Genomic DNA, 26666 nt, shown 5'->3' with positions numbered 1-26666 from the left:
AGTGTGATTACTTTACTTTTCTTCTCTTCGAAATTTCAATGTAATGTCGGTCTTGGCCGTCTGAGTCGCGAGTCATATGACTTGGTTCGAGTCATGCGCAATGACTCAGTCCAAGTCGAGTCAATATACAGATTGACTCGAGTCGAATCGAGTCATTTTCGGATTTTTAGAAAATGACTCGAGTCAAGTCGAGTCATCAAAAAATCGTGACTCGAATCGGACTCGAGTCATTACAACCTTGTTAGAGATGTACAGGATCAGGATTTTGAATTTTAACCGGATAGGAATCCGGAAAGTTTTTTCTCAAACAGGATCGGATCCGGATACACATGTTGCCCGACTGCCGGATCCGGACAGGATTGTAAATTTCTAGTGCACGAAAGTGACTTTGTGTTTGTTCACTTCGATATTTTGTATGAACTTGACCCAGCTGGCTTCAGCATTGCACCACTATTTCGAAAAATGCCTATTAGCAAACTTCAATGCATTGCCGAGGTGTAATTGGAAAATTTTCGACGACATGGGAACATAGACGCTCAACCTTGTGCGGGATGTTTTTGGATCTGGGTTTTAACAATTGAGACGGAAACATGATCCGGATTGGATCACGATTCCATTTTATCGAACAGGACTGGATTCGGATCCCAGCGATAGGCGCCAATGCTGTGATGTCGCAATTCATATTGCGCGTGTGACTTGATTTAACATTTCGAGTGATCATAGAGTATAAAAATACGGCGATATATTTAGCACAGACTCAATAGCGTCTGTCTAACGCGATACTATTCTTTACCTGGTGCAGTAGAGGAAAGATCTGTAGAGATCGTGGAGGTAGACGGCGGTTGTGGAATGGCTGAACGATTTGTGCAGCAGAAATTCCTGTCCAACACTGGTACACACTTCTCTTCTTCTGAACAACTGTCGCACGAATTACTATTTCCAGCTAAAATTCAAGTGTGATATTTCCACTAAATGTTCAGCAACCAGTAACGGAGTAGAAATCAGCGTCTTTACTTCTACTTCCACTTGGGTATCAACGATGATTACGTCTACGACCTCTGGTTACCATTACCAGGTATACATCACATGACTTACAAGACACTGAGGATAAAAGTTATCATAGTCGAAACAACTTTTATTAGTTTTGTAAAGCCCTTTATTTTGATTTCAAAAATATGCAACTTTCAACTCAGAAATGAATTATAACGGAGACGTCTTCCTACAACGGTAGCGAAATCTCACGTCAAAACACAGAGGAGTAGTCTTTGGCCTTACGGGTGTGATAGGCCTACAGCAAGAGGGGGAAGCAAAGTTAGCGTTGACTGCATTCTGTATTTGATAGGAGAGTAGCCTATCTCCGAATATATACATTTCCTATTTGAAGGATTTATATCTTTGATATCAGGAGATAAATTCGTAGGAACTATGGACGAATGTCCGTCAGTAGATAGCAGAGATGAGCGGATTTGAAATTTGTATGTCCTATAAACCAAAACCAATCCAAATCCCAAGCTTCAAATCCTAATCCAAATCCTAATCAAGAAATTCAAATCAAATCAAAATAAAAAAAACGTTAAATTAGTGCCAAAGTACATGAGATAACTTTAATATACAATTGAATAGTATATTCATATTGAAATGAATCGGAATATTTTCGGCTGATACTCGTCAGGGGTAATCGTCAACAACTAGTAGAAAATTGGACAGACCATTGTATATCAACAATCTTATCACAAAATATGACGTCACCAGCATGAAATTTCGAATGAGGGAGCGTTCAATGTACAATTTTTAGGTAGTAATTTGAACGCTCTCTCATTAGAAATTTCAGTGTGGTCACTGCGATCATGTAAATGGCGGGTATGGTTCATTCACACACACTAAATTGAAATCGTCGCCTGTCACCATATGATCGAAGTAATTATTGCATTATGGCCACGATGCCAGCAGAACGGATCATGAGAATTATAGTGCACAGCAAGTCTTCACGTCTCCAAGACCCCCAGCGTCGGCCGTTAGCCGCTCTGGTTTTTGCGCATGAGATTAGCTATCGCCGTCGCTGTCGCTAATGTATTGGTATCAGACGTTTGTGAGTCCGTGGCCCATTCCATCATCAGTCACACAGTGGCGTAGCAGCCACTTGGCGGTTATGGCTCCGCGTTAGGTGTGGCCGACTCCACGGGGGCGGAAAATGAGGCTGCACTGTGCACAGTGTACACAGCCGAAAGCAGCGTAATTGGTAGTCCCGCGAGCTAAAATTTAATCAAACTGGTCTCAATCGAAAGCTAGTGTCGCACTGATTCCGAAAACACACATTAAAATGTCAGCATGGCAATGGAACGACTCCGAAATAGCCGTCAAGGTCGATCGTTCCGAACAATCGGAGCGCCGCAACACACTGACCAATTGACCATGATAATGGAAATTGTATCGAGCGATTATTTGAAACAATGCCGATTTTCAGACTTTGACGGCTATTTCGGGGTGGTTCCGTTGCCCTGACCAGCTTTTAAATTGTATTTCCGGAACCAGGGCAACAAGCTTTCGATTAAGATCAGTATTGCTAAATTGGAGTTAGCTGCGGAAATTGACAGATACACTGGTGCAGTGAAACCACGTTTGATCGTAATGCAACATCGTTTGATGTTTCACAGTGGTTAATTAAATCACAACTACTTGATTCGAACCATATTTATGCTCGTGTCTGAAACTTTGTCTGACCAGTGGTGGCTCAATTGCGAGCTCTGAGAGGAGCTTCACAAAGCTTAAACTGATTAAGTCTTATTTACGTCCTACAATGAATAATGATCGGCAATCAGGTCTATCGATTCTTTCTATAGAAAGAGACTACGTTCAAAAACTTGATTTACAGGATGTTGGCGATGATTTTGCTTCGGCGAAAGCCTAAATACATTCGTTCACCATTTCTTGTCTTTATTATTTTTGGCCTTAAAAACGCTGAGACGGTAAGGCTTCTTTCTCAAGCAATATAGAACTTCTGAGACGCGGCAACATATTTGAAATTATTTTTAATGAAAAAATCACTTGCACATGAAACTTTGTCGAAATTTTCTGCAGTCTGCTTAAAGGAGGAGGGGGAACATTTTCAACGAAAGCCATGGGTGGCCGCACATGCTGCTACACCACTGCAGCTTCATGTGTCGTATTCTTTCAAGGAAAGGAAAGGACGTAGTTAATTTTTGTCCTTGGTGTTTTGCGGCATATACACCGACTCATGATATACATACACACGATCTGTGCATATGCATATCATGAGTACATAATATGCATATGCCGCTGGACAAGGAAGGTGCAGATATAGCCTTTTACGGCTTTCTAAGTCCTGCACCACCCCTCCATGCTATCCCAGTAATGCATGAGCGCCAAGCAGGGAAGTCATGAATATCAGTGTTACTAATCAGGTCTTTGGTCTGACCCGGCCGGGGATCGAACCCACGACCTATCGACCAAGAAGCCGGACGCTTCACCATTACGCTGTCTTGTCGGTCCGCTTCCACACGAGCACTTTCATATCATCAGGATTTTGCTTTCTCTTCCAAAGTCCCATGATGACAACAACAATGACAACAATGACAACGGGTACTACTACGGCAACTGGAATGATCCAATCGATAGTGTTCGGGTCGGTAGTAGTTTCTGAAAATTACATATATGTGGGTGAATGCATTGCATATATTACAGTAACGGCTACGCAACTAAAGAATAGGGTTGGGCAAAATCCAATATACTAGTAACGTGAGTGTCAGGATTAAGCTTTGATTCGGGTGTTCGAGTAACGCATATCATGATGTCCTAACAGTAATCATAAGATGAAAGATCAAATATTTACTTTTTGTGGCCACGAATAAAATAAAAATCATTACACTTCCTCGGGACCATGACAATTTTATCATGCGTTGTGATTACTGATCATATGCTGAGGATAGATACGCAACTCCCGCAAAACCCGTCGATACGCTTGGGCAAGCAGTCACTTTTATTGCTGAGCAATCTAAAAGCAGCATAATTGGTAGTGTTATAGCTTGCGACCCGAGGGCTGGAATTTAATAAAACTGGTCTTAACTGAAAGCAATTGTCGCAATGATTCCGACAAAACAAATTAAAATCTTGTCAGGGCACTGGAACCAACTCCAAACAGACCTCAAAGTCTGAAAATAGCCATTGTTCCGAACAACCGCTTGACGAAATTGAGTGGTGTTTCAGGGTAGTTCTATTGCCCTGGCATGATTTTAATTTGTATTTTCGAAATCAGTGCGGCACTATAGCTTTCGATTAGGATTGAGACCAATTATAATAAATTTGAGCGCTCGGGTCGTCCAGGTATACCACTACCAATTATGCTACTTTTAGATCGCTCAGCAACCAGAGACACTGTTTGTCCAAGCGTATCTATCCATAAGTTGCGTATCTATCCGTAGGTTAGCAATCTCTAGTAGAATAGTGCATCACGGGAATGTCGTTTTGAATGTTTGCAGACTTGTGCAAGATGTTTAAGTCTGTCGATTGCAGTTTCGAGGCTATCAAGTTGAGAATGTTATCGCAACTATATACCCGTTGATAACTTTCTGCCCGACTCGAATAATCACAACTGACAACTGACACTCGGTTGTTGTAACTACGCTATTAGAACTATACTAGGTCCATGTAAAACAGGGACGGGCAACATACGGCCCGCGGGCCGGATTGACGTGATATATCTTGTGCGGCCCGCACACAGTTCCCGGTCTTACATAATAATGTGGTCCGCGATCACAGTCAGTGATTGTTAGTTAATCTTGAGTTCCTTGTTCTCTTTGTGTCCGAGATGCAGCCAGATTTCAAAGAACCTATCAACAACTTTCAACGACCACAGATGTCTCATTGACTTCAACAGCTATTGAAGTTCATTACTAGGGATGGTGTGAACGTGATGTTCACGTTCGCGTTCTGTGTGTGAACCTCAGAAATTTAGAGATTCACGTTCACAAACGAACCTTGTTAGGTTCTGCACTGTGAACCTTTCTCATATATTACAATTTTTACTTCCTTATAACATATTTGTATGAAATTTATTGCATTTCAACTGCGGGCCACTCTATGCATGTCGCTGACAGAATAAAAAATGCAACACCAAACGAGCATGCACCTTGACAGTCTCAAAAATTTTACTTCATTTGTTACAAAAGTTTGCTCGAAATATCCAGCTTTCCGTTTGTGGATATTTAGTAACTCTCTGCTGCTAGCTTGACCCGCAATCACACAACATCAACAGCAAAATACACTACATGTAGGTTAGGGTGGTCCTTAAAAAACGAATTTTGGAAAGTTGTTGGTCTGACCCTGCCAAAATATTTCTTTTGGTTAAAAAGCACCCTGTGTAAAATTTTATCGATATTCAATAATGTTTAAAGGTGGCTCAATGGATCCGAAATTCTGCCCATATTGAGTATAGAACACATATGGTCATTGCCCACTTCATAGTTGCTATTGGGTCAACGCTTGAAAGCCTGGATTACCTCGTCTGGGTATTAGCTGGTCATTGGCAGGGGTGCCATGATGACTAATATCATTTTATTTTGCCAAGTAAGCTCTGCTTGAGGGTGTTCCTGTTGGGGCACATATTTGCAGAAGTCAGCAACAACATCAACTGCAAACTGCAGTTCGTCCTCATTTTTTTTGTGAGATGGGCATAAACATCCTCAATCATTGTGTGGGACGTTTTGTGTGGTCGTTGGAGACAATCAACGTGAGTGTGAAGCTTGTTGCAGCAATATAACTAGACTGCCCCTTCTACTGAGCTGCCGGATATTCAAGAAAACCTTAGGACAGACGCAAGTTTTCTCAAGATAAGTGTCGTCTTCTTTTTGGATTTAAATCCTCTCTTAAATCGTTCAAAGTTAATAATCACTCACTCTATAATAGTGATTCTTCCACTTCAGTCTCGTTTATAGCAACAACTATCTTATCCTCGGTGCCCTTGTTCAGATCGTCATCAAGCAACGCCACGACAATCAACCCCGCCTACGGAAACCACAGTTGCCCTGCCATCTTCCTCCCTGTGGATATTTCGACAATATTCGCATGATACTTCTGCAGCTGCTTTACCAGGAAAATAAAGGCCAGCACCAATAGTCTCTGTAATGATATCTCGTCTGAGTGACTTTCACAGCTGTCTCCAATACCTTCGCCATCTCATTTATCATGTTAGCCACAGCATCGGATGTATAATGATCAGTTAACGAGTTCCCAAATGTAGTCTGGTCAATACGACGTCATCTTCTGTTGAAACACTTGACCAAGAGAACAACAGGAGCAGATGAAGTTGCCAGGGCTACCGAAAAGACTGATGCAGGCCAAGCATCTGCTCTAAAAGAATGCAGGTTCTTTAGTACCGACCAGCATCGGAATCAAAGCATATCCACTGGATCTTTTTCTTTAAATCCCAGTCTTTCAGAATAGAAAACATAGTCTCAGCTTGTGATTTTCATATCCTAGATGGTAACTAAGAGAGTGAGTAGTAGCTGTGATTGGCCAGTAGTTGTCGCTAGCATAGGCAGTCCGTCAACAGTCTCCATTCCAGTGACATATGGGATTAGTTAGCCATCCCCGTGCACTATGAGTGGAAACTGTGGATTTAACTGACAATTAATTTCTTCGGAGATGTTTCTACTGATAAAGCGTGTCAGTATTAACTCGAAAAACATACGGTAGAAGACTTTATTCAACTTTACAACAAAGAAATCACCCATTAATTTGAGAAACTCGCGTCTTTCAGATGTTTTTCTCGAATATTAGGATGCTTAGAGGAAGGAGCAACCTAGTTTCACTGCCGCAAAAACTTTTCTCAGCACATTGGCTGTCACCAGCTACCAGGATTGACGTTCCATTGCCTTAGTTGGGGAGTTTTCTGGCCATATCACGAAGAACAAGGAGCAACTGCAATTTGCATTTTGAGTTTTTGCTGACCAATGCTAAAAGGCTTCTAAAAACCCTGAAGCTGACCTCACTTGGCAACGACAATTGCTTTTGGTCATTGACACCCCAGCCACTGAGCAGCTAGTACCCACGCGACGGAATCTAGGCTAAACGTTGGTCAGAGAGTAGCTATAGAAGTGACTGTATGTGCTTTATACTGCAAATGGGTAGAATTTCGGATCCATTGAGCCACCTCTAAACATTATTGAATCTCAATACAATTTTACACAGGGTGTTTTTAAGCCAAAAGGAACATTTTGGCAGGGTCAGACCAACAACTATCCAAAATTCGTTTTTTAAGGACCACCCTAATGTAAGTATACTAGGTAGTCAGGGAATGATGCTTATTCAACCAATCAATAAAATTGATATCGTTTTCTGTTGTAAAAAATCTAGCTGGCGTACGGGGTCAATCTTGACTTCATATGTTTATTGTATCATAAAACCAAATCCGTGCGATTGGAGGGTTAGCTACTGCTGTATTACTTGTTAATGGGGTAATATCGGTAGCAAGTATAGGGACCACTCTGCTCTATATCAATGTAGCAATACTCAGACGCCGAATACATTGTCTGGTCTCGCCTAGACCGTTAAGGCGTAAGCCAAGGGTCGGCAACCTACGGCCCGCGGGCCGGTTCCGGCCCGCCAAGCGAAATCGTTCGGCCCGCGACATCATAATTAATTATCACAAGAATACGGCCCACCGTTTCATAATGAGTTTCAATCTGCAGTGCGGGACGGCTTGGAAAGAATGCGGCACTGCTACGATCTAAGTAGCCTACATCGTATTAGTCTATTGTTACGCCATAAAACGAAGGTGGTTGAAGTAGGACATGGAGATTGTCTGTAGAGTAGACTACATCAGTACTTATCAATCGGGTGTATCTCGCAACCGAACGTGTGCCATACTTTTTAAAGGGTTTACCACTCTGATGGGGTGTGACAATAAAGGTGTCCTTCCTCTGCTTGCTGGAATCAATCAATCAATCACTGAGTTATATTTTTCATCCGAAGAAGTCACACACAATGTGCAATGCGATAAGACACAATGCGATGTCATGAACAGATAGGAGGATGTCGAATGACACGCAGTTGCGATCCTATTATTCTAACATCCGCCTCGGCCTAGAGTGCCCGATGTCACAGTTCTTTTCGATGTTGATCTTTTTGAAGCCGTGGCCCTTTCTACTATACTTCTTTCCATTCCTAGTGAGTGCTTTCTTTCTTCTCTCGGGTCTCTTTCTGGACTTTTTTTTTTGTCGCCGTAAGAACGGCGACGGCGGGGGAAGAGGAGCCCAGATAAACCTCCGACGGGAATCGAGCCGGACCGCCAGATTGGTTGGCGCTTATCGTCACCACTTTACGCTATGCCCTCCGCCAACGCTTGGAACATCTCGGACGCAATGACAAAATATCAAACTTACACTGTTTAATTATAGATAACTAGCCTCCGTATGTTCGTTATTTATAGTTAAATTCACCAGAAGGCATTGTGCGCCAAGACAACAAACCTGAATAGTGTTTTGGCTACAATGATGAAAACTGTTTATATGATTTGGTCTCACAAACTGAATCACCAACATTTACGCCAGACAATATTAGAAGCAGAGAATTCATATGGCGATGTCCTGTATATCTGCTATGTCCGCGCATTAAGTCGAGCAGCTATGCTTGCACGAGTGTACGAACTGAGAAATGAAATAGCAACTCTCCTCGAAAATACAAATATCGCCGACTCATAATCTTGTAATCGAAAATGGTTATCTAATCTTGCTTTCTTTGTATACATTTAACGTCACATCTGAACAAATTGAATTTGCAACTTCGGGGGAAAAAGCTGAATACATGAGATGTTGAGGCGCATTTGAAACAAATCTTCGACCCTGGGAATGTCAACAATACAAAGAAATTATGCTCACGTTCTTATACTGGAGGAGAGAAAACCTATCACCAACACTACATTTGTAACTGTGATATGAAATTTAATAACTGAATATTCACCCGCTTTTCCTAAATTCCTTCTCTACAAAATAAATTCCGACTATTCAGTACTCCGTGTAATGTGGACGCCAATACCATTGCCTGAAAATTTCGAATGGGCCGTTTTGAAATGCTATGCAGTTGAATTCAATGACAAATTTCATACAAAGAGCATATCGCTGCATGACTTTACAAAAAGTACGTTCTTGAAATTGGTCTTTATCCCAGCTTGAGCAAGCAATGCAAAATAAATTGTATCGATTTTTGGTAGCACGTACGCATGTAAACAATAGTTTTCAACAATGAAATTCACGAAGAGCAAGCTAAGATCACTATTTCGGACGCCCATTTAAAATATGGTCTGATTCTTGCTTCATCTGATTTGTTACCAGAAGTTGAAAACCTTTCACAAAGCAAGCTGCGTCAATTGTCACATTTATTCTGCGTTGTTGAAGTGTAAATAAACGTGTTTTGTTATTGGTATGATTGAGATTGCAGCAATGTAGGATAATATACCGAAGTGAGCATAAAATATAGTATTAAGAAAAATTCTTGCCCTTGAAAAAGTTGTACACTCGAAATTTGGCCCGTGACTACCAAAAGGTTGCCGACCCCTGGCGTAAGCTTACATTCCCTCGCAAGTCCTCGTCGAAATTGTTGGCAAAGCGACGGAATATATTGATTTTATGGGATTAATATAGCATTTGATTGCCACAGTTGATATATTTGGCGACATTTAAAACGTCAATATGTGCTTCAGCATTGACCCGAGTCGTCGCTAGGTATCGTGTAGGCTACAATTGTAATATAGGCTATCACTTGACTAGAATGTAGGGTTGTAATTAGCAAAATGACGTCACGTGACGTCATGAAATTCACATTCGCGTTCACACAGAACCATTCAAAAAGGTTTGCGTTCACACGAACCTGAACCTTTCAGAGGTTCACACCATCCCTATTCATTACGTTAATAAATTCATTGAATACCGCTTTGGTCTCTATAATTCAATTCAAACTAAAAGATTACATTAAATACGACAGATCCTTGTACAGGTGGATAAATACGCGTATAATGCATTGATTAAGGAATCCGGCCCGTCAAGTACTTCATTACCCATATCCGGCCCGCTGACTGGAGAAGTTGCCCGCCCCCGATGCAAAATATAAAATCTCGATGATTCGAAAAACTGCATTGCAAAGTATTTTCTAATTAGGTATGCAAGAGATTGGCTGACAAAGTGTTTTCGAATGGAAACCCCGCCTCTGACTTCACTCTATACCCACATTCAAAATCAAAGAACCTTACAATCAGTTCGAACCAACCAAATGGTAACTTAATTTCACAAAGAGAGTGAATTTTGTAATGGCCACGAGTATTCCTGAGAAGACTATTTGGACATCGGGTAGGCTTAGTAACTGGCAGGTTATTATTGCTTATAGTGCTATCGTGAGTTACTGAATTTACGAAATCTTGGAAATTGAATTCAATTCCGAAGTACGAAGAAATACAACAGAAATCAGGTTCAGTTCATATGATATCAAGTCTGAGTTAATTCTTGCGAGCATGAGAATGGCAAATGTCTGTTCACCAAGCTTGGCGCGTTTCGTGCAATACAGTTTTCAGGAAAACCAGGAAGTATATTAGAATTAGAAGTGGAGCATAGAAGTATTGCACAAATTAGATTAGAATTAGGTTACCAGCATTAGGTCTAATAAGAATAATTACACAAGTAGAATGATCTAGCTGTTCAAGTCGGGGCTTGCAGGTGAACGACCTATATAGCGCCTGATCGAAATTGACCAATGACCATACTTGGAAAGTCGTAGTAAGGCTCTCCGATATACGAAAGACATTGTCTCATCTCGTCTTCCTAATTATTATTGACGTTATATTATGTTTTACCTGCTGTATTATTTAAATCATCCGGAGGTAACGAAGTCCCGGTAGGTGTAGTTGTAGGTGCAGGACGTGTAGGTAAAGCTCTGCAGCTGGTTCTGCAAGCATATTTTGTAAACTCGGGTATACACCGTTCCTCTTCCGAACAGCTGTTGCACGAATTATCGTCAGCTAAAACACAATCATTCCTATAATAGACGACCAGCATTCATATAATTATGCGTAATATAAGCGATGTTGAAATTTGATCTGATAAGAATAAAAATCTAAACCAGTCACCAGAATTATATCTGTCCGTGAAAACGAATTCCTGTAAAACTGGATGGTTATAGGGATGGTGGATATATCGCTCCTATACTAAGTAATAATTAGGGCAAGTTTTTGCAACTTTTGCAACTTTTTGTTACAGCTTTCGGCAGCTTCCTAGATACTCAGAATCTATGTATTATGACGTTTTAAGCTGTTTGGTGTGATTTTATAGTGCAACTTTTCACTATTTTTCATGCATATTGATACTGCAACTGTTATCAAATATTGTGTAAAAATATTAAGGAGTATTTTAAAAAAATGCTATGAACTATTTCTAGTTTGGTTCTATTCTCTCTGATTAGCATTACAATGAGCTATATGATGGGTTAGCGGCATCTCACTGTTATCTGTGACACAATGGCTTGCAAGCAAGAACTTCAACTACCTTTGCCAAACACCGCCGTGCCCGAACAGTAAGTAAATAAATCGCTTTATTGATTCTGTCGATTGAATCTGAGATAGTTTCCCATTTCACGAACGCCCAAACGAGACCGCCGACAATTAGATCTTCACTCGGTCACCTTTTTCAGGCTATCGATTTTGTTAAAATCGCCAAGAGTCAGTTTTTCTGCAGTGCCTTGGGTTGAGTTTGCATACATAAAGGTTTGGGGTGTGGTATTTGACTTGTTTTAGAGGGAGGGAAGGGGTGGATTATAGCTATGCTGTTTGGCTTTTTTGGGGGAAATTATTCCTCATTGCGTAATCTTATTGCTGTGTACCGGGGAAAATGTAATTATTGGCGGTTTCGCCGGACCGCCCGTGAAATGGAAAAGAAACAAATTTGACAGGTCTGCAGGAACTAGGTTATACAAAATAACCTTCCAAGGGTCTCATACCCTAATAATTTAACAAAAATTATAAATGCATATTTCTACTGCAACTTTTGTTAAAATTAAGTGAAAATTTCTCGCGATTTTGGTGCAACAAAAACTTGCCCTAGAATAATTCCTTGAAGAGGTTCCATCTGAAAGCACATACGGAACCCAACTCTTCTACAGGATAATAAATATTATAAAATTATTTTCTCTGACCAAATTTACACTCGGGACTAAACTTTAAGCGCTGAATACTATGTCATTTCTAATGCTTCATTTCCGCCCAGTATCGGCAATTTATCGTGCTTCTAACAGCCCTATTAAGTGGCGACTAAAGTGGTATACAGGTGTTGGTTGTATTCACCGAATTTCCGTCATAGCATGGGGTGAAAATTCAGGCCACAAGCACTTTCTACTACCAGATCATGCTTTTCACACCTGTTGCAATGGGTGAAAATATACATGTTTACGAGTGCAGCCATTTTCGCCATCTCGGGTTGTACACGAAAGCAGAGCTCCTCCATAAATATCTCCATAAGACTTGGTGCTTTAATTAGTTTTTCTCATTGGAATGCACGTGAGAGCAAAGAATTTCTTACCAGAAAGTAACGTCTAATTAATTGGCACCTTGCGCGATGGTGGAAATCAACGAATTAAACCATTTGCATTTACAGTGCATGAAAGGATGTAAGTGAAAAAGACATACCAGACAAGCATACGAACGGCAGTTGATCGCCGCAGTTCACGGGTGACAAAACAAGCCCCCCCCCCCCCCCGAGTCGTACTTTGCTGCTATGCAAGAAACGTTTCCTGTAGGCTGCGCGTCATCCATCCAGTAGATCGAGTTGCTGGTAGAATTTACTTCTTCATTGTTAAGATATAATTTGGAGTTTGCTGAATAGACACCACAAAGTGTCGTTAAATACTAATTATTGCAACACTGCATTTCTGGTAATTAGGGCTGTTATCCACATTTTACGTAACTAAATAAATGTGAGATTAAAATCGTTCTGGCGCCACTATACGCAATTCAAAACCTCAAAATCCACTAGCTGTAGCTATATCCGGCCCGTAGCTACGGTGGTGTCCGTAGAACCGTTTTGTGAGGATGTGGCATGACAAAACAAGCATTTCGGAATCGAGTATAATTCCTTATTATGGTTAAATATTTCGTTAAAATTGGAAATATTTATACGTACACATCGTGAAGGCTGTGTGGTGTGGACCCGAGGTATTGATTATACTTCTGTAGTCCATCAATTGAGCGATTGCTGGTGCCACAATCGTTAAGAACCCACTACAGCATCCATTTGCTTCTGGTTTCGTCGCGGCTTGACTGTAAGTCGCGTACAAGCATCCTCCCCCGAAGACGTTGACTGAATCTGTAAAATTTTACCATGTAAGATGGTATGTTCTCGGCTTCGAGCAAATTGTACAGTCTCATTCGTTTATATGCGATGACACAGATCTAAAGTAAACTGAACGGTCTATACCACTGGTTCTCAACCTTTTTGTCTTCGCGGACCCCTTTGGAACCGTCACGGACATCCGCGGACCCCCAAAGTTTTAGAGCAAATCCAGCTCAATTATCGTGCAACCGTCATCTTGTCTTGTGCAAATATCAACTGTAGGCTAGTGATAAACAGCAGCAAAATGCCTTTTCTTCAAAATAACATCATACTATTCATGTAGAAATTGCGTTGACTTTTATTTGAAAGTGATTTCCGTAGCAGCTGCTAGTACTAATACAGCACTAGTGTATAGCTGCATTTCTTGAAATACGTGATTGTGTTTCGAAAATCCACGTCTTCGATTTGATATGAGCTAGTGCCGAAAATCCATTTCCGCCAATATATGTGATGGCGAATATAATAATAACGCGTAACGCTTCCGACGATACATTTGGGTATGATGGCAACATATATGGAACCAAAATTGAGAAACATATTTTTTGATGAACATACAACGTCCAGCCTAGTCGTTTCTATCAAGCAGCTCATCTCTATTCCATTATATTGGTTATGTATATCACAGGAGAAAATGGGTTTTGCAAACATTTCGAAGTTACTCTGATTGACCTGCGCGACTGCGACTTTTCTATTTTACCTCAAACTCCACATTCTGTTGATATGAGTCCTGAAGTTTAAGCAGCGATGAAGTGAATCTGCCTCATTATTTCCCTAATTTAAAGAAATACAAATTAGGTTATTAACCATTTTTAAAATTTAGAGGCTTCGCGGACCCCGTGAAAATGCTTTGCGGACCCACGGTTGAGAACCGCTGGTCTATACAGATAGGCATGTACGTTCAATTGTAGATTGGATGCATGACTATAGGCAGGGGATGGTAACGAACCTCAAGTGCCATGCTCAATATTTTTGATCGACTTTGTGACGTTTTTATATGTTCCTGCGTAATAATGGAACTGTGATTAAATTAACTAAATTTCTATCAAGTATTGTACATAATTACGCCTTACGGAAATGCAGGATTTGGAAATAGCAATATGAAGCCACACGTTCTTGTTCACTGCGAACTATTTAGAGAGAGTGACTGAACGCGAGCCTGAACCTTTCGATAGTTCGCACCAAACCTGCGGATTGTCGTCTACTCTAATGGTCAATTGTATACTTTATTCGGAATTCTCTAATAAGCAAACACAAATTAGTAATAGGCACTGTATATTGTCCAGCATCCCAGCTATCAATACGATAAGGTGTATTCATGAGCGATATTTTGTACCTGCACTCTGTAGCTATGAATACTACGCGGTACCAATGACTTCTGCTACATTGAACTCATATCTCAGCACCAGAGGTGGTCAAAGTAGTCAAGAAAGCTACTCAAGTAGAAGTAGAAGTTAGAAGTCCGTGAAAACAGCCAGAGAATTCCCCAGTTTCTCTTTCTAATTTAAGGGTTAATACACTACTTATACTTGACAAATTAGAATACCGAAAAGTAAGTAAATAGATCACAAAATATTACAAAGTAGAAGTAGAAGTAGCGAAAATTCTATCTACTTGAGTAAGTACCAGAAGTAGAGGAAAACTACTTTTTACCTCGAAAAAGTACAAGTATTTCGTTATTGACCACCTCTGCTCAGCATTCGAATCGCAGTGGCTACCTTTGTGATTACACAAATATAAGCTACCCTTATTAACATATTTGACTTACCGGTACATTTTGTTGAGTGCGCTGTTACGAAAGCTGTTACTACCATCCACAATATCAGAAATTGCGACTCCATTGTGACTTACAAATATCGCTTTCTAACTATACAGCAATACGGGAGTTGGTTGCAACTACACGCGATTTCACTGGGTAACAGAAAATTACGGAACCGAAAGTTAAGCATCTCATGACATGCGGATGATGGTGAAATATTATTCCATTGTTATTACGTATTACGCTTCACTCTTCTATTGTTCGAACATCATGTCAAATATGCCTTTCGTCATTCATGATAATGAAGTATTACTGGGTAGACTTTCGGGCAAGGAAAACCCCATCAGATGTAAGCAATGTGTTGCGAAGCAGCCCTGCCATCACTATTAGTGGGGCGGTTTAGCCCAAATGATGCTTGTGATACAAGCACCAAATTTGGCACACATGTATATTAACATGTTGCGAACATTTTCAGATATTGAGCCAATGGGAATTCTCTCTTTATGTCCGCCATATTGGATTTCAAAATGGCCGACATTTGAAATCTACATTTGCGATTATCTCTGGGCCTAATGCTGCTATTGACTTTATTTTGGTATCTAAATGTATGTTTTTTGGGTCAAGGAATACGTGCTATAACAGCTTAGCCTACAAAGCAGTCGAGGGTTCCAATCATCGTGTACGACTGTAAATCAGGGGTCTCAAACTCAAATGTACTCACGGGCTCATTCCCAAATTTTTAATAACGCCGCGGGCCGCAGCATTAATGGGTATTCAATGTAGGTCCTACTTGACGGAATGTTCCGGACTGATATTCCACACACATCGTGAAAATAAGATTTAATATTGCATCAATTCACGCCTGGCACAAAAAAAAAAATTTAAAAATATTTGAATAAATTTGTTGTACTTGGTCAGAGTAAGCATAATTTGTAAAATTTATGAGATATAGACAATATGCGAGAGGAAAAATGCATGATGCCATCATAATATATGTCGCATTATAGGTTTGTCGCTAGTGGACATTTTACGTGTCACGACTAATAGGTAGAATATTTTAGAATTTTACAAAGTTTGATATGATATCACGGCATTTGAGCATGTAGTTTTGCCTAATCCAGGTTTCTCGTATGCTCTTGATAAGCATAGGCTATTGCTCATGTCATAGCCGAACGAGCGCACTGATAGGTTACTGGTCAACTTTAATTAGAGATAATTAAAGGGATAAAGGGGCCCTAGATATAACTAACTAGGCCTATACATCAAAGGGGAAACGTAATGATAATGATTGCTCATATAGAAAAATACGCTTTTGATCTATTACTGCTGCCCATAATAGGGTTACCGTATGTCCTCCTTTTTCAGGAAATCAAAAATGTCCTCCAAGGAAGCCTAAACGTCTTCCTTTCTGGAAATTCGTTTCCCTTTACAGCTTTGGCAGCTTGGCTAATGGACAGGGTCCACTTAAAATCGGTATAAATAACGCGAAATACGTAATGCAGACGCTCGAGCGGGTCATTTGTGAGTCTGGTCAGAGTGATGACTTTTGTTTTATAGTCAACACAACAAGATTTCCAGTAGATATTTAAAAATCAGTTGTTGGAATTTCGGTAAACCAACTCTTATGATGTGATAAAAGTGTCCTCCTTTCACTCCATGACGCGCAATAGTTTGTTGCGTCCATGGTTGTAACCAAGTCATGGCGTTCCGACTGACAGGTCCTTTTCTGGTTTTAAGGCTTATTCCGAGCCAACTTGAGTCATTTTAATTTTAATGGTTCCGCACAAGTCCACGTCACAATTTTTAACCACGGACCATACGGGTCATGTTTTATCATTATGAATAGGCAATGTGACGCAATAGACGACCGTCCATGGGAGCATGGGAGCGTTTGAAAATGGTGTGATAGTGAAGTTTGATGAATAGTTTCATGTCTTGTAGCAATTTTAGAGTGAAGGTATGTGACACTTAAACTTTATCAAATACTTGAAAACCCAAAATTTCGCACAAAATGCTCTCGCGGGCCGCGTGCTTGAGACCCCTGGCATAGGCCTAAAATACGTTGATTATCTCTGGTGTATGTCGTCCGAAGATTCATAGTACATGCTTTTCGCAAGTAGTTACAAAATTGCCACATGATTATACAAACAAAGCGTTTAACACACTTCTTGTTTTAAATGCAACCCTATATCCAGCTATACAGCAGACAGCGCTACTTTCACGGACAGATAACTTTGCTGATTGTTTTTGATCATGTTAGATTGAATTTCAACATCGGTCATATATAGCCCACAGCTGCAGCACCAATGGGTTGTGGGTTCGAGTCCGACCGAGGTCGACTCCAGATTTCCTACCTAAGTGTTGTAGTTTTATCTAGGCTCCTCCTCGCCATCTCATCTGTGTGAGCGGTGTCTTATAAAAGCCTAGAAGTGGGTCGTGCTACAGGATGACAGCTACGGAATAAAAATGAAGATAATTGGCCTGGTGTGAAGGACCATAGTAGTCTGCAAATACCATGAATACCTCAAAACAAAACAAAAACAAAAAACATTGGTTATATAATGCATAGCTATAAATACCTAGCTAGATTAGAAATATATCCGTTTATTTGGGAAATGTTTGTGTTTCAGCTGAGAATGATTCGTGCAGCAGCTGTTCGGAACAGGAGGAGTGTGTGGCGGAGTTTACAGCAAATTTTTGCACAACGAAATGCTCACTGATACCTCCACCCACAACAACAACAACAACATCATCTAGTACGGATGGTGCCACTCCTCCGGACAGTGTCACTACTCTAGGAGGTAAAAATTGATGCAACCCCCAAATATTACGTAAATTGAGACGATGCCATGTCTTGACGGAGAGCTTTACTACACTTTTGAAGTACGGTCTATTCCAGGGACGGGCAACTTCTCCATCCGGCGGGCCGGATAGGGCAACATGAACATAAGGCGGGCCGGGTTCCTGATTTTTTGTTATGATTTTAGGAGAACTAGCCCTCCGTGGGATAGAGCCACAGATCAGTCCATCCTACCCGGCACTACCCTTTGTACATACAGTTCAGAGACGCATACATTCCTGCAATTGCGAACTATATCTGGATTGGGCGACCGATTTACTAGCGAGCCCAAATCGGAGATATGAATGTGATCAAAAGATCAGAGTGCATTCGGCTTCTAGTCGCGCGAAGCGCTAAAATTTTCTGCATAAATGAATTAATTTGATCAATGATATTGGTGAGTGTCTGAGCAAGTGATTTCTTCTAAAATTTACAGCACGTAGATTTATAATTTTAAACATTGATCATGGCATAAGAATATACATTCATTCATGAGCTTATCGCAGATTATTCACTTCGGGCGGACTCATTTTTATTAATTACTTTGTTGAAAACTCCCGCAGCCCAACGGCCTCGGGCTTTTATAGTGTATTTATGATACTGTATTCTCATAATGAAGGCACGTACGTAGAGACACTAAATCGCGCGAAGCTCGCGATATTTTTTTTAGTTTGAATCCATCTACCCGAAAATATTCCACTATTTACAGATATAACGAATACTTTCGAAAAATTTGGAAAGGGCATGGCCCCATTCGCCTCTGGCCACGTCAATGCGATCAACATCAGTTGCATTGGAACGTCGCTTTGTCTTGCTATTGTTCATGATCGAAAATGTTTGCGCCTCATTGCCTGTAGACGGCGGCGTGGGCCACATCATCATGTACGACCGTGTCAGCGGCCGCACGAAATCCCGTCACAGACCGGATCCGGCCCGCGGGCCTTATGTTGCCCGCTCCCGGTCTATTCCTTCTGGCGCGATAGTTCATTCACTACTAACTGCAGTCCCAGCCCAACTGCTTACATATACCTGATAGCGAAGAGTTGCAGCCGTATAATTATAGTAGGCTGCTTAAGGATATCCATCCCATAGGTTTTAACATTTAATTAGTCTTCTCGGGGTAAATTTCGCCATTGCACAATTCACTTATATTGATTAGGTTACTTTATGTCTGATCGTTCCGTACTAATTATTCAAGGCATCTGATTTTGATTTGGCAGGGTTTGTATTTTAAAATACTGGTAATTAATCATCCATTGTCTTGTATTCCGAACATTGTTTGGCAATAGGACTATAGTTTTTTCAAATCGTAGAGTTTTATGCTTACATAGAGATGTTCTATTTATTAGTTATCAACTGTCATAATTGCTTCCGTCCTGGGTGGCTCGGCTCCTGAGACTCTGTAATATCGAGCCTCCCGTATACCATGCATGACGCATTTCACTATGTTACATTTTCGTTGTGTGATGTTGATATGTAATGTAGACCAGTGGTTCCCGACGTGGGCGATTTGGCGGTCTAGGGGGCGATAGGGGGGCGAAAACGGACGAAGGGGGCGACAGAAAGCAAAAAACAGGGAAGGGGGCGATAGGGGGCGATGGCGCGTTAAAACGGCTATATGGAGTCAGGACCGTAACTGCCGCACCCCGAACCGCCCAATTGGGGGGGGGCGAACTCGAAGGAGCCCTAAATTATTTCGTGAATTAACATAAATTATATAGTAAGGTTTTAGAAATTCATGCAACTTTGTCAAAACAATTTTGCGCTGCGCGCGATTTAATATTGTTATATATCTTGATTTTGGGGTACCCTTTCCCCAACAAAAATGCGCATGATTTATGAAATGGAAACTTCGGCGTCTGCCATTACTGCGCCATGACGCACCAAGACATATGAAGTTATAGGCCATGTAACATACGACTCCTAGAAGTATGCCCGAACGATCAGCAGCGATCTGGCGATCTGAACCCTACAGGACAAATGACATCCCGCAGAGAAAAATTATTTGCTAGATAAGAAATACCAATTTGAAATCATGTGCGTCTTTATGTTTGGTACGTTCTGGTGATTTCCAGATATTTTGACATAGCAGATATAGAAGGTCATGAAAGAGCATCATGCAACGAAGTCAATATAACAACGGGTCCACCCGAAGATGCTTAACTATTATTTAGGGATCCTACCTTTTTCAGCACACCACAGTAGTTATATAGATCGGTCGCACGCGGCTATGGGGTTCTTATGGGCGGGGTGGCATGCTAACGAGAAACCGGGGGTGGCATGCTAACGTTTTCGTCTTATGGCGGGGGTGGCATGCTAACGTTTTCGTCTTATGGTGGGGGTGGCATGCTAACGTTTTCGTCTTATGGCGGGGGTGTCATGCTAACGTTTTCGTCTTATGGGTGCGGTCGCATGATAACGCGAAACTCGTGGTGACATGCTAACGTTTTCGTCTTATGGGTGCGGTCGCATGATAACGCGAAACTCGTGGTGGCATGCTAATGTTTTTAGGTATACGTGCGGCGACATGCTAACGACGATAAATGTGTCTGTCATGTATTCTTACGGGATCTGTGGCGACTCGCCATGTGTTCTTGCGGTCGTGATTCGTACTTTCAGGCATCTCTCGCGTGGTGTTGAATATGTACGAGTCACCAACAATAACCGCGCGGACGGAAACGTGACTTGTTGTGAGGATTAAGCAGTGCGACCTATATTTCGAATGACCTGCGCGCTGAATTGTTTCCGTGCAGTCGCTACTATCGATTATTACACTAGACCGGTCAGTGTGAAATAGTTTGATCGTAAATTATGATATATGATGTCGTAGTTTAGTCGTGTCAAATGACCGATCGTGTTCTCTTTCCTCTCTATTGATTGCTAGCTGAATAATACTTTCGGCTTATTCGCTGTTTCGCGCCTACAGAATAGTCTGCTGTTCACAACCACAACAAGAATCACAAGTATACACATTTACACATTCGTTTATTACTCTGAAATCAAACTCTTCACAAAAGCACGTACAATCGTATCATTCACTTTTTATCATCCCCAAAATTATTCAAGTATTCCTTGACTGAAAATCTACCACGGAGCCGGCGTAGACGGTGACTCGAATACCAACAATAGCCGCGTTCACAAACTAACACTCCAAAAAGGTGTGAAATATTCTCTACAAGCGCTCACAAGATAACACATAAGAATAGCCATCTCTCGTGGTTTGATGTTACAAAGGTAGGAATTACGCACAAGTAATATTTTGATAATTAGTTTGCCACAGAGCCGGCGTAGACGGCGATTCGAATATCAACAATAGCCGCGTTCACAAACCAACACTTCAAAAAACGTGTGAAATAGGTTACAAATCCCACGATCGCTCACAAGATAACACCAAAGACATAGCCATTTCTCGCGTCTTGTCATTACATACATCCCAATCGCTACAGTGTAATATGTCGGCGGTTGTTACTATCAAGTAATAAGTAATGAATAACAGTACCAGCGCAGACCGTGATTCGAAAACCAACAATTTGACACTTGCACGCGATCGCTATATGTTTTGACACTTTGGAACAGTCGTTGACTTTGCGTGATAAGAATCATGCGAATATTCAAGCAATGCATCAATTTGACAACTTGAAATGAAACTTGCTACACAGCTCAAGTTGATTCGTATCTGAATGTGTTAATTCGGTACAATTCTAATTTGAGAAATCTTTTTAACGTGATCTTTTGATTCGACCGTAACCTGAATATTACTGACGGCGACTTTCAGTCACATTGAATTATTCACACATTCGCGCCGCTGTTTTCACACCTATAGAATCAATACCAACTATAACTCTACAAGAATCAAGAATCACAAGTATGTGCATTATACAGTTATTGTCTTTGTCAACTTGAAATCCAACTCTTAATACAAACACGCATCTTATCACTTGTCACCTCTATCATGAAAATCCTCGAACCTGTATTATTAAGAATGTTATAGTACGGCGTCGGAATCCGTTCGCGAGATGTACTAAAGGTAAATTCAGATAATCCAAAATGAAATATTAGGACTTTGACATAATCTGAATTGAAAGAGATTGACAAACATAACTACCAACTTTCACCCAGTCACATTTCGAAATTATACGCATATTGATTTGAAACAAGTAATGAAATATTACAACTATATTCGCGATCGGACTTTCCGTTTGGCAAAGATAGTTTCAGAAATATTATCACTATGACATCTCAACATTTTAACATCTTACCATACACAAAAGAGTAAAATACAAAAACCTTGTCAAGTCAATCCGTTTGTAACTCACCGAACCAAAGCAAAAAGTGTCCATACGAAAAGTAGGCAAGACTATCCAAGTAATTACTACAACCCACAAACATATCAAGTTCGGTTTTAGGCATATACCACCAACTCGTCTTTTTTTTTTGTTCAACTGTAAAAGTCGTTACTATGCCGCAAGACAAAGAAATTACTATGCGGTATATTTTGTAAGACAAAAGTAATTACTTCTCGATGTCGGCGACTTGAGATTAACATAATATATTTGAGTATACGACATTCGAAAGTATGACCATCGTAGTTTCTTACAATCGAACGCAGGTGTTATATCGAAAATTATCGTGATGTGAACATAAGGATTGTCACATCGATTTAACATATGAGATTTTGTAATGGTCTATCATGACTTGATTATTAAATTTTTCGCGTTAATTAGACCCGGTGTTGTGGTAAAGGTTATTATGACAGCAACAAACTTTTCAGTGCCGTTGTTATTAACATATTGAGTTGTAAAACTATGCGTGTCTGAAATGTTCTTGAATGGAAAATTATTCCACCTTGGTACATATCACCCTGCGTATCGCGGATATCAGAAAATATTTTACAAATGTATTTGTCTCCACTAACCAAGACTAAAGAAGAAACAACAATTTCCTTTGTTAAACAATAACCGGTACAATACTTTATCATCATAATCAGCAGTGAGAATTGAAACACTTTCGCACATTATCCGGTGTCAAGATATCACACTAGGTGAATTGACATACCGCCGCTTGATTAATACCTAATCCATTCGCACCATTTCACATACTTTGATCATTACAAAAGTAAATTGGAATATGTTTGCTAGATGCATTCAATTCAGTTAGAAATGTCTGGTACACAACAATCGTAATATCAAGGAAGTACTTGCTACGCTGTAATTCACTTAACGTGTTTTGTATTGTTGTTCATTTGTAGTATTGATTGTTTTTGAACCCCCAAATAATAATTCCCGACATGAAACCAAACCGCTGAAAGTCGTTACCATCACAACGAAACAATTTGTACGATGTTTGTCAAATGCATCCTATAGTTAGGTGTACTAGAATTATTTGTGTAACACATACGCCGACAATGCAATCGAAAATTTTTCCGTTGTCATTCGCTAAAGTAAATGTCATCACAATACTCATCAAGCTGTCATCTGTAAATCAAGATTACATCCAACTTGTAACTGTATCGTTTAACTACCGGGTTGCATCAGTTTGCTATTTTTGTCATTTAGTGACTGCTGAACATACCAAACGATACACATTCACTTACGAAATACTGTGTTGGTCGTAATTTCCATCATCGTGATAATCGAAGTACATTTGTTTCGAATTCGTAACAGCCGACTATGCCACGACGATTTTTGGAAAAGTTATGCTTGGAAGATTGGTTGTATATCACGAAAAATAATTACCACTCATATTGATACTGTTACTCCATTGACCGGTATTTTCAAACGAGTAAAATTTATTACTTGAGTTACTCCGCTTACTATATTCAAATGTAAACACAGCTGTCTTTCAACATCACAAAGACATCGATATAAAGTATACAATCAAACGCAACAAGTTTTACTTTTGTAGGACACTAATTATTATTCCACGCATCTCATTTCATACTAAGTGTATATGAAAGATGTTCATGGTACACGAATATATTCGCTCATGCTACGAACATACGCAATGATTGGTGACGCTTTCACACTATTTCGATTTAGTGTAACAAAAACAACAACAACAATTTTCACTCTCTTGACTTACGAAAACAACAGACGAACCTTCATTCAATATTTTGTTTTTGTCAACAAGTTACTTTTTTCATGAGACCCCCACTACTCTTACAAAAGTACGAAAGATATTTACATCACACAAAGTAATCAACTTTACTCGATATTCTCACATTACGAAACTAAAGAATGGTTGGTTTGACTCTACAAACTGTTTCGTTACCTCAAGACCTTTATTGTCTGAATGGTTGTTCATGTGTCTTAAGAACCGAATAGTTCAACACAGCACTAGTACCAACAGAAACATCAGAGTTGTTTACACAAAAGTTTGTATGTGTACAGTATGCGAATACCATGTGTAAGTCCAGCACAATTGCGGTATCCATCCGAGTTTAGTCAACACAAATTTATTACAACGGAGCCACGTAAACTTTCGCGAAAGAAAAGCATACTCACTTCCAGAGGGTTATTTCAACGCCATAGCAGTACTCCAACAACAAAGTACATATGTTTTCTAGTCACCGTCCTTACATATTTCACATAGATCAATCTACTTTGCTAACGAAAAGTGCTGAGTCACCACATGATTACCCTCACAACAAAACAGCTAGAAGATATTATCATACAAAAATATTCCTAACCCTTTGCGCACCAGTGACAAATCATATAACAAACATTTTTTGTGAGGTGAATTGTTGTTCAGTGTCAAGTCTACCTGTTGAAACGTACATTAAAACAACGCAGTCACAATTCAATTAAAACCGCGAATCTATTTTCATTTCGTCACATACAGAAAAATAAATTTTAATTTCCCAAAACATACTTGTAGTCAAGAAATATTTTTATTAATCAAAATCATCGACTTCTGTTTACGGTGTTAGTGTGTGCATGTCATACACGTGGGGACCGTATTAAAATGGACACGACACGACTGAATGTAAGGAGATAGAAGTCTATCGCATAGATTTACATGTGGTCTTCGCTACGGTTTCAAAAAACGAATCATCTCTTTTGCGTTGATCTAGACCGAGCAAGTTAGTTAATGGCCATGATTGTGTTTGTCATATGCGAATGATAGGGTTACTGTCAAATCTACATACAACATCCTTCTGGTACTCAAAATAAAAATTTCATTCTCTCCCTTCGTAGTCATATACCGCCAACTCGGCTTTTTTGTTCATCGACAGCGGCGTTTAACAAGACCAACGACACTGAACCCACGACGTTTACCTATGTAAAATTACCACTTTCACTTGACAGTCCGTCGTTTACCTGGCTAAACATATCATTTTCCTTTGGAGATCTGATGTTTACCCAGAGTAACAAACCCCTTTTCCTTTGGAAATCAATTTTTTCCCTGGATAACAAACCTTTTTCACTTGGAAATATATTTTTTCTCTGGGTAACAAACCTTTTTCACTTGGAAATATATTTTTTTCTCTGGTTAACAAACCTTTTTCACTTGGAAATATATTTTTTCTCTGGGCAACAAACCTTTTCCCCCGGGTAACAAACCTTTTTCCCTGAGTAACAAGCCATTTTCACTTGGTGGGTCGTCGTTTACCTGAGTAAAAATATCATTTTCCTTTGGAGATCTGGCGTTTACCCAGTGGAACAATACATTTTCTCTTGGTCATCTAGCTTTTCCTAGAGTAACTAATCATTTCTCCTGGGTAACAAACCCTTTTCGTCTGGAAAACTATCATTTACCCGAGTACCAATACCGTTTTCACTTGGAAATCTATCTTTTCCCTGGGTAACAATATCATTTTCGTTTTGAAAACTGACAACCACACCGGACAATTTGATATTTTTGTATATTGTTACAACGGGTAGTGACAAAATATACACCAACAACGACTCCGATACATTTGTCTAATCAAATATTCACTTGCTCTGATGCATCCCATCAAAATCATTGGTTACTCACATACAATAACAATGTGCTGTTGTACATCGACATGTATGTTTTCGGAATTGGCGAATAAAGGGGTTTCCGATATGTCTGTGATGTCCGGGTTCGTGCTTTGGATTTTCCAGAGTCAAAATGTCTGAATAAAACACCTCCTTGACTTTGGTAACTGGTTGATACACGGATAATGGTGTTCGGAAAACGGATGAATTTATGTTCCCCATCGCGCTAATAACTCCGGGTTACTTGTGAGTTTCCCCAGGTCTGTTTACTATATTGTGTCTTTACTGGTCAATACATGTCGCTCCAGTTAGCCGCAACCGGATCACTAATATGAGAAAGTGTGTGGGTCTGATCCGGATATTCACTCATGAACCAACGACCAATATTCAAGTAAACATGTTACAGACCGTGTTTTGTCTCCATGAAAAATACCAATGCATACACCATCACATCAAGTACTTCACGATTGTTCACAAGTATTCGCGTAAACGAGGTGTACATACAATGTGTCGGTGTACAAACATCATGGAAAACAAATTCATGTCCTCAAGTATCATCATGCGACGACTCTGTACATTCAATGTGGGCATAGATGACTTGGGGACAGACAAGCAGCCATATTTGGACGTAACACGATCTTAGTATGAGCCGCCTCAACCCAACTTGTGAAAAATGAATCTCACACGACTACAACCCTTTCACGGGTTCACACCTTGATTTTGCA

At 40.2% G+C, this 26666-nt stretch overlaps 2 protein-coding genes across 3 annotated transcripts in view; one reads left to right on the top strand and one right to left on the bottom strand.

Annotated features, from left to right (window-relative positions):
• LOC145437320 (uncharacterized) overlaps positions 1-26666 on the top strand; it is a 46944-nt gene that overhangs the window by 11945 nt on the left and 8333 nt on the right. Inside the window, exon 5 of one of the 2 annotated variants that reach the window (XM_080314520.1) lies at positions 17905-17942. In XM_080314520.1, coding sequence (XP_080170646.1) covers positions 17905-17942 — 38 coding nt within the window. Of the gene's footprint in view, positions 1-17771; positions 17943-26666 lie in introns of both variants that reach the window. The other variant, XM_080314521.1, reaches the window with a different exon arrangement.
• Positions 1604-15345, bottom strand: LOC145437319 (uncharacterized). Its single transcript, XM_080314519.1, has 5 exons — positions 15151-15345; positions 13176-13358; positions 12683-12870; positions 10859-11023; positions 1604-3657 (listed from the first exon to the last, which is right to left on the bottom strand). The coding sequence occupies exons 1-3, from the start codon at positions 15221-15223 to the stop codon at positions 12719-12721; spliced, it is 408 nt and encodes a 135-aa protein (XP_080170645.1). The 5' UTR covers positions 15224-15345; the 3' UTR covers positions 1604-3657; positions 10859-11023; positions 12683-12718.

The sequence above is a fragment of the Botryllus schlosseri genome, chromosome 4 (genome assembly GCF_051294905.1).
Source record: "Botryllus schlosseri isolate E-star chromosome 4, Bs_hap1, whole genome shotgun sequence".
NCBI classification, from domain to species: Eukaryota; Metazoa; Chordata; class Ascidiacea; order Stolidobranchia; family Styelidae; genus Botryllus; species Botryllus schlosseri.
This window is presented reverse-complemented; position numbering and strand designations above follow the sequence as displayed.

What these genes read in the sequence shown, in the direction of transcription:
- LOC145437319 (XM_080314519.1), bottom strand. Translation starts at nt 15,223, where the DNA reads ATGGAGTCGCAATTTCTGATATTGTGGATGGTAGTAACAGCTTTCGTA. An exon ending in GCACTCAACAAAATGTACCG is followed by an intron (nt 13,359 to 15,150) that starts GTAAGTCAAATA and finishes AAAATTTTACAG; the next exon opens with ATTCAGTCAACGTCTTCGGG. An exon ending in CCACACAGCCTTCACGATGT is followed by an intron (nt 12,871 to 13,175) that starts GTACGTATAAAT and finishes GTGTCTATTCAG; the next exon opens with CAAACTCCAAATTATATCTT.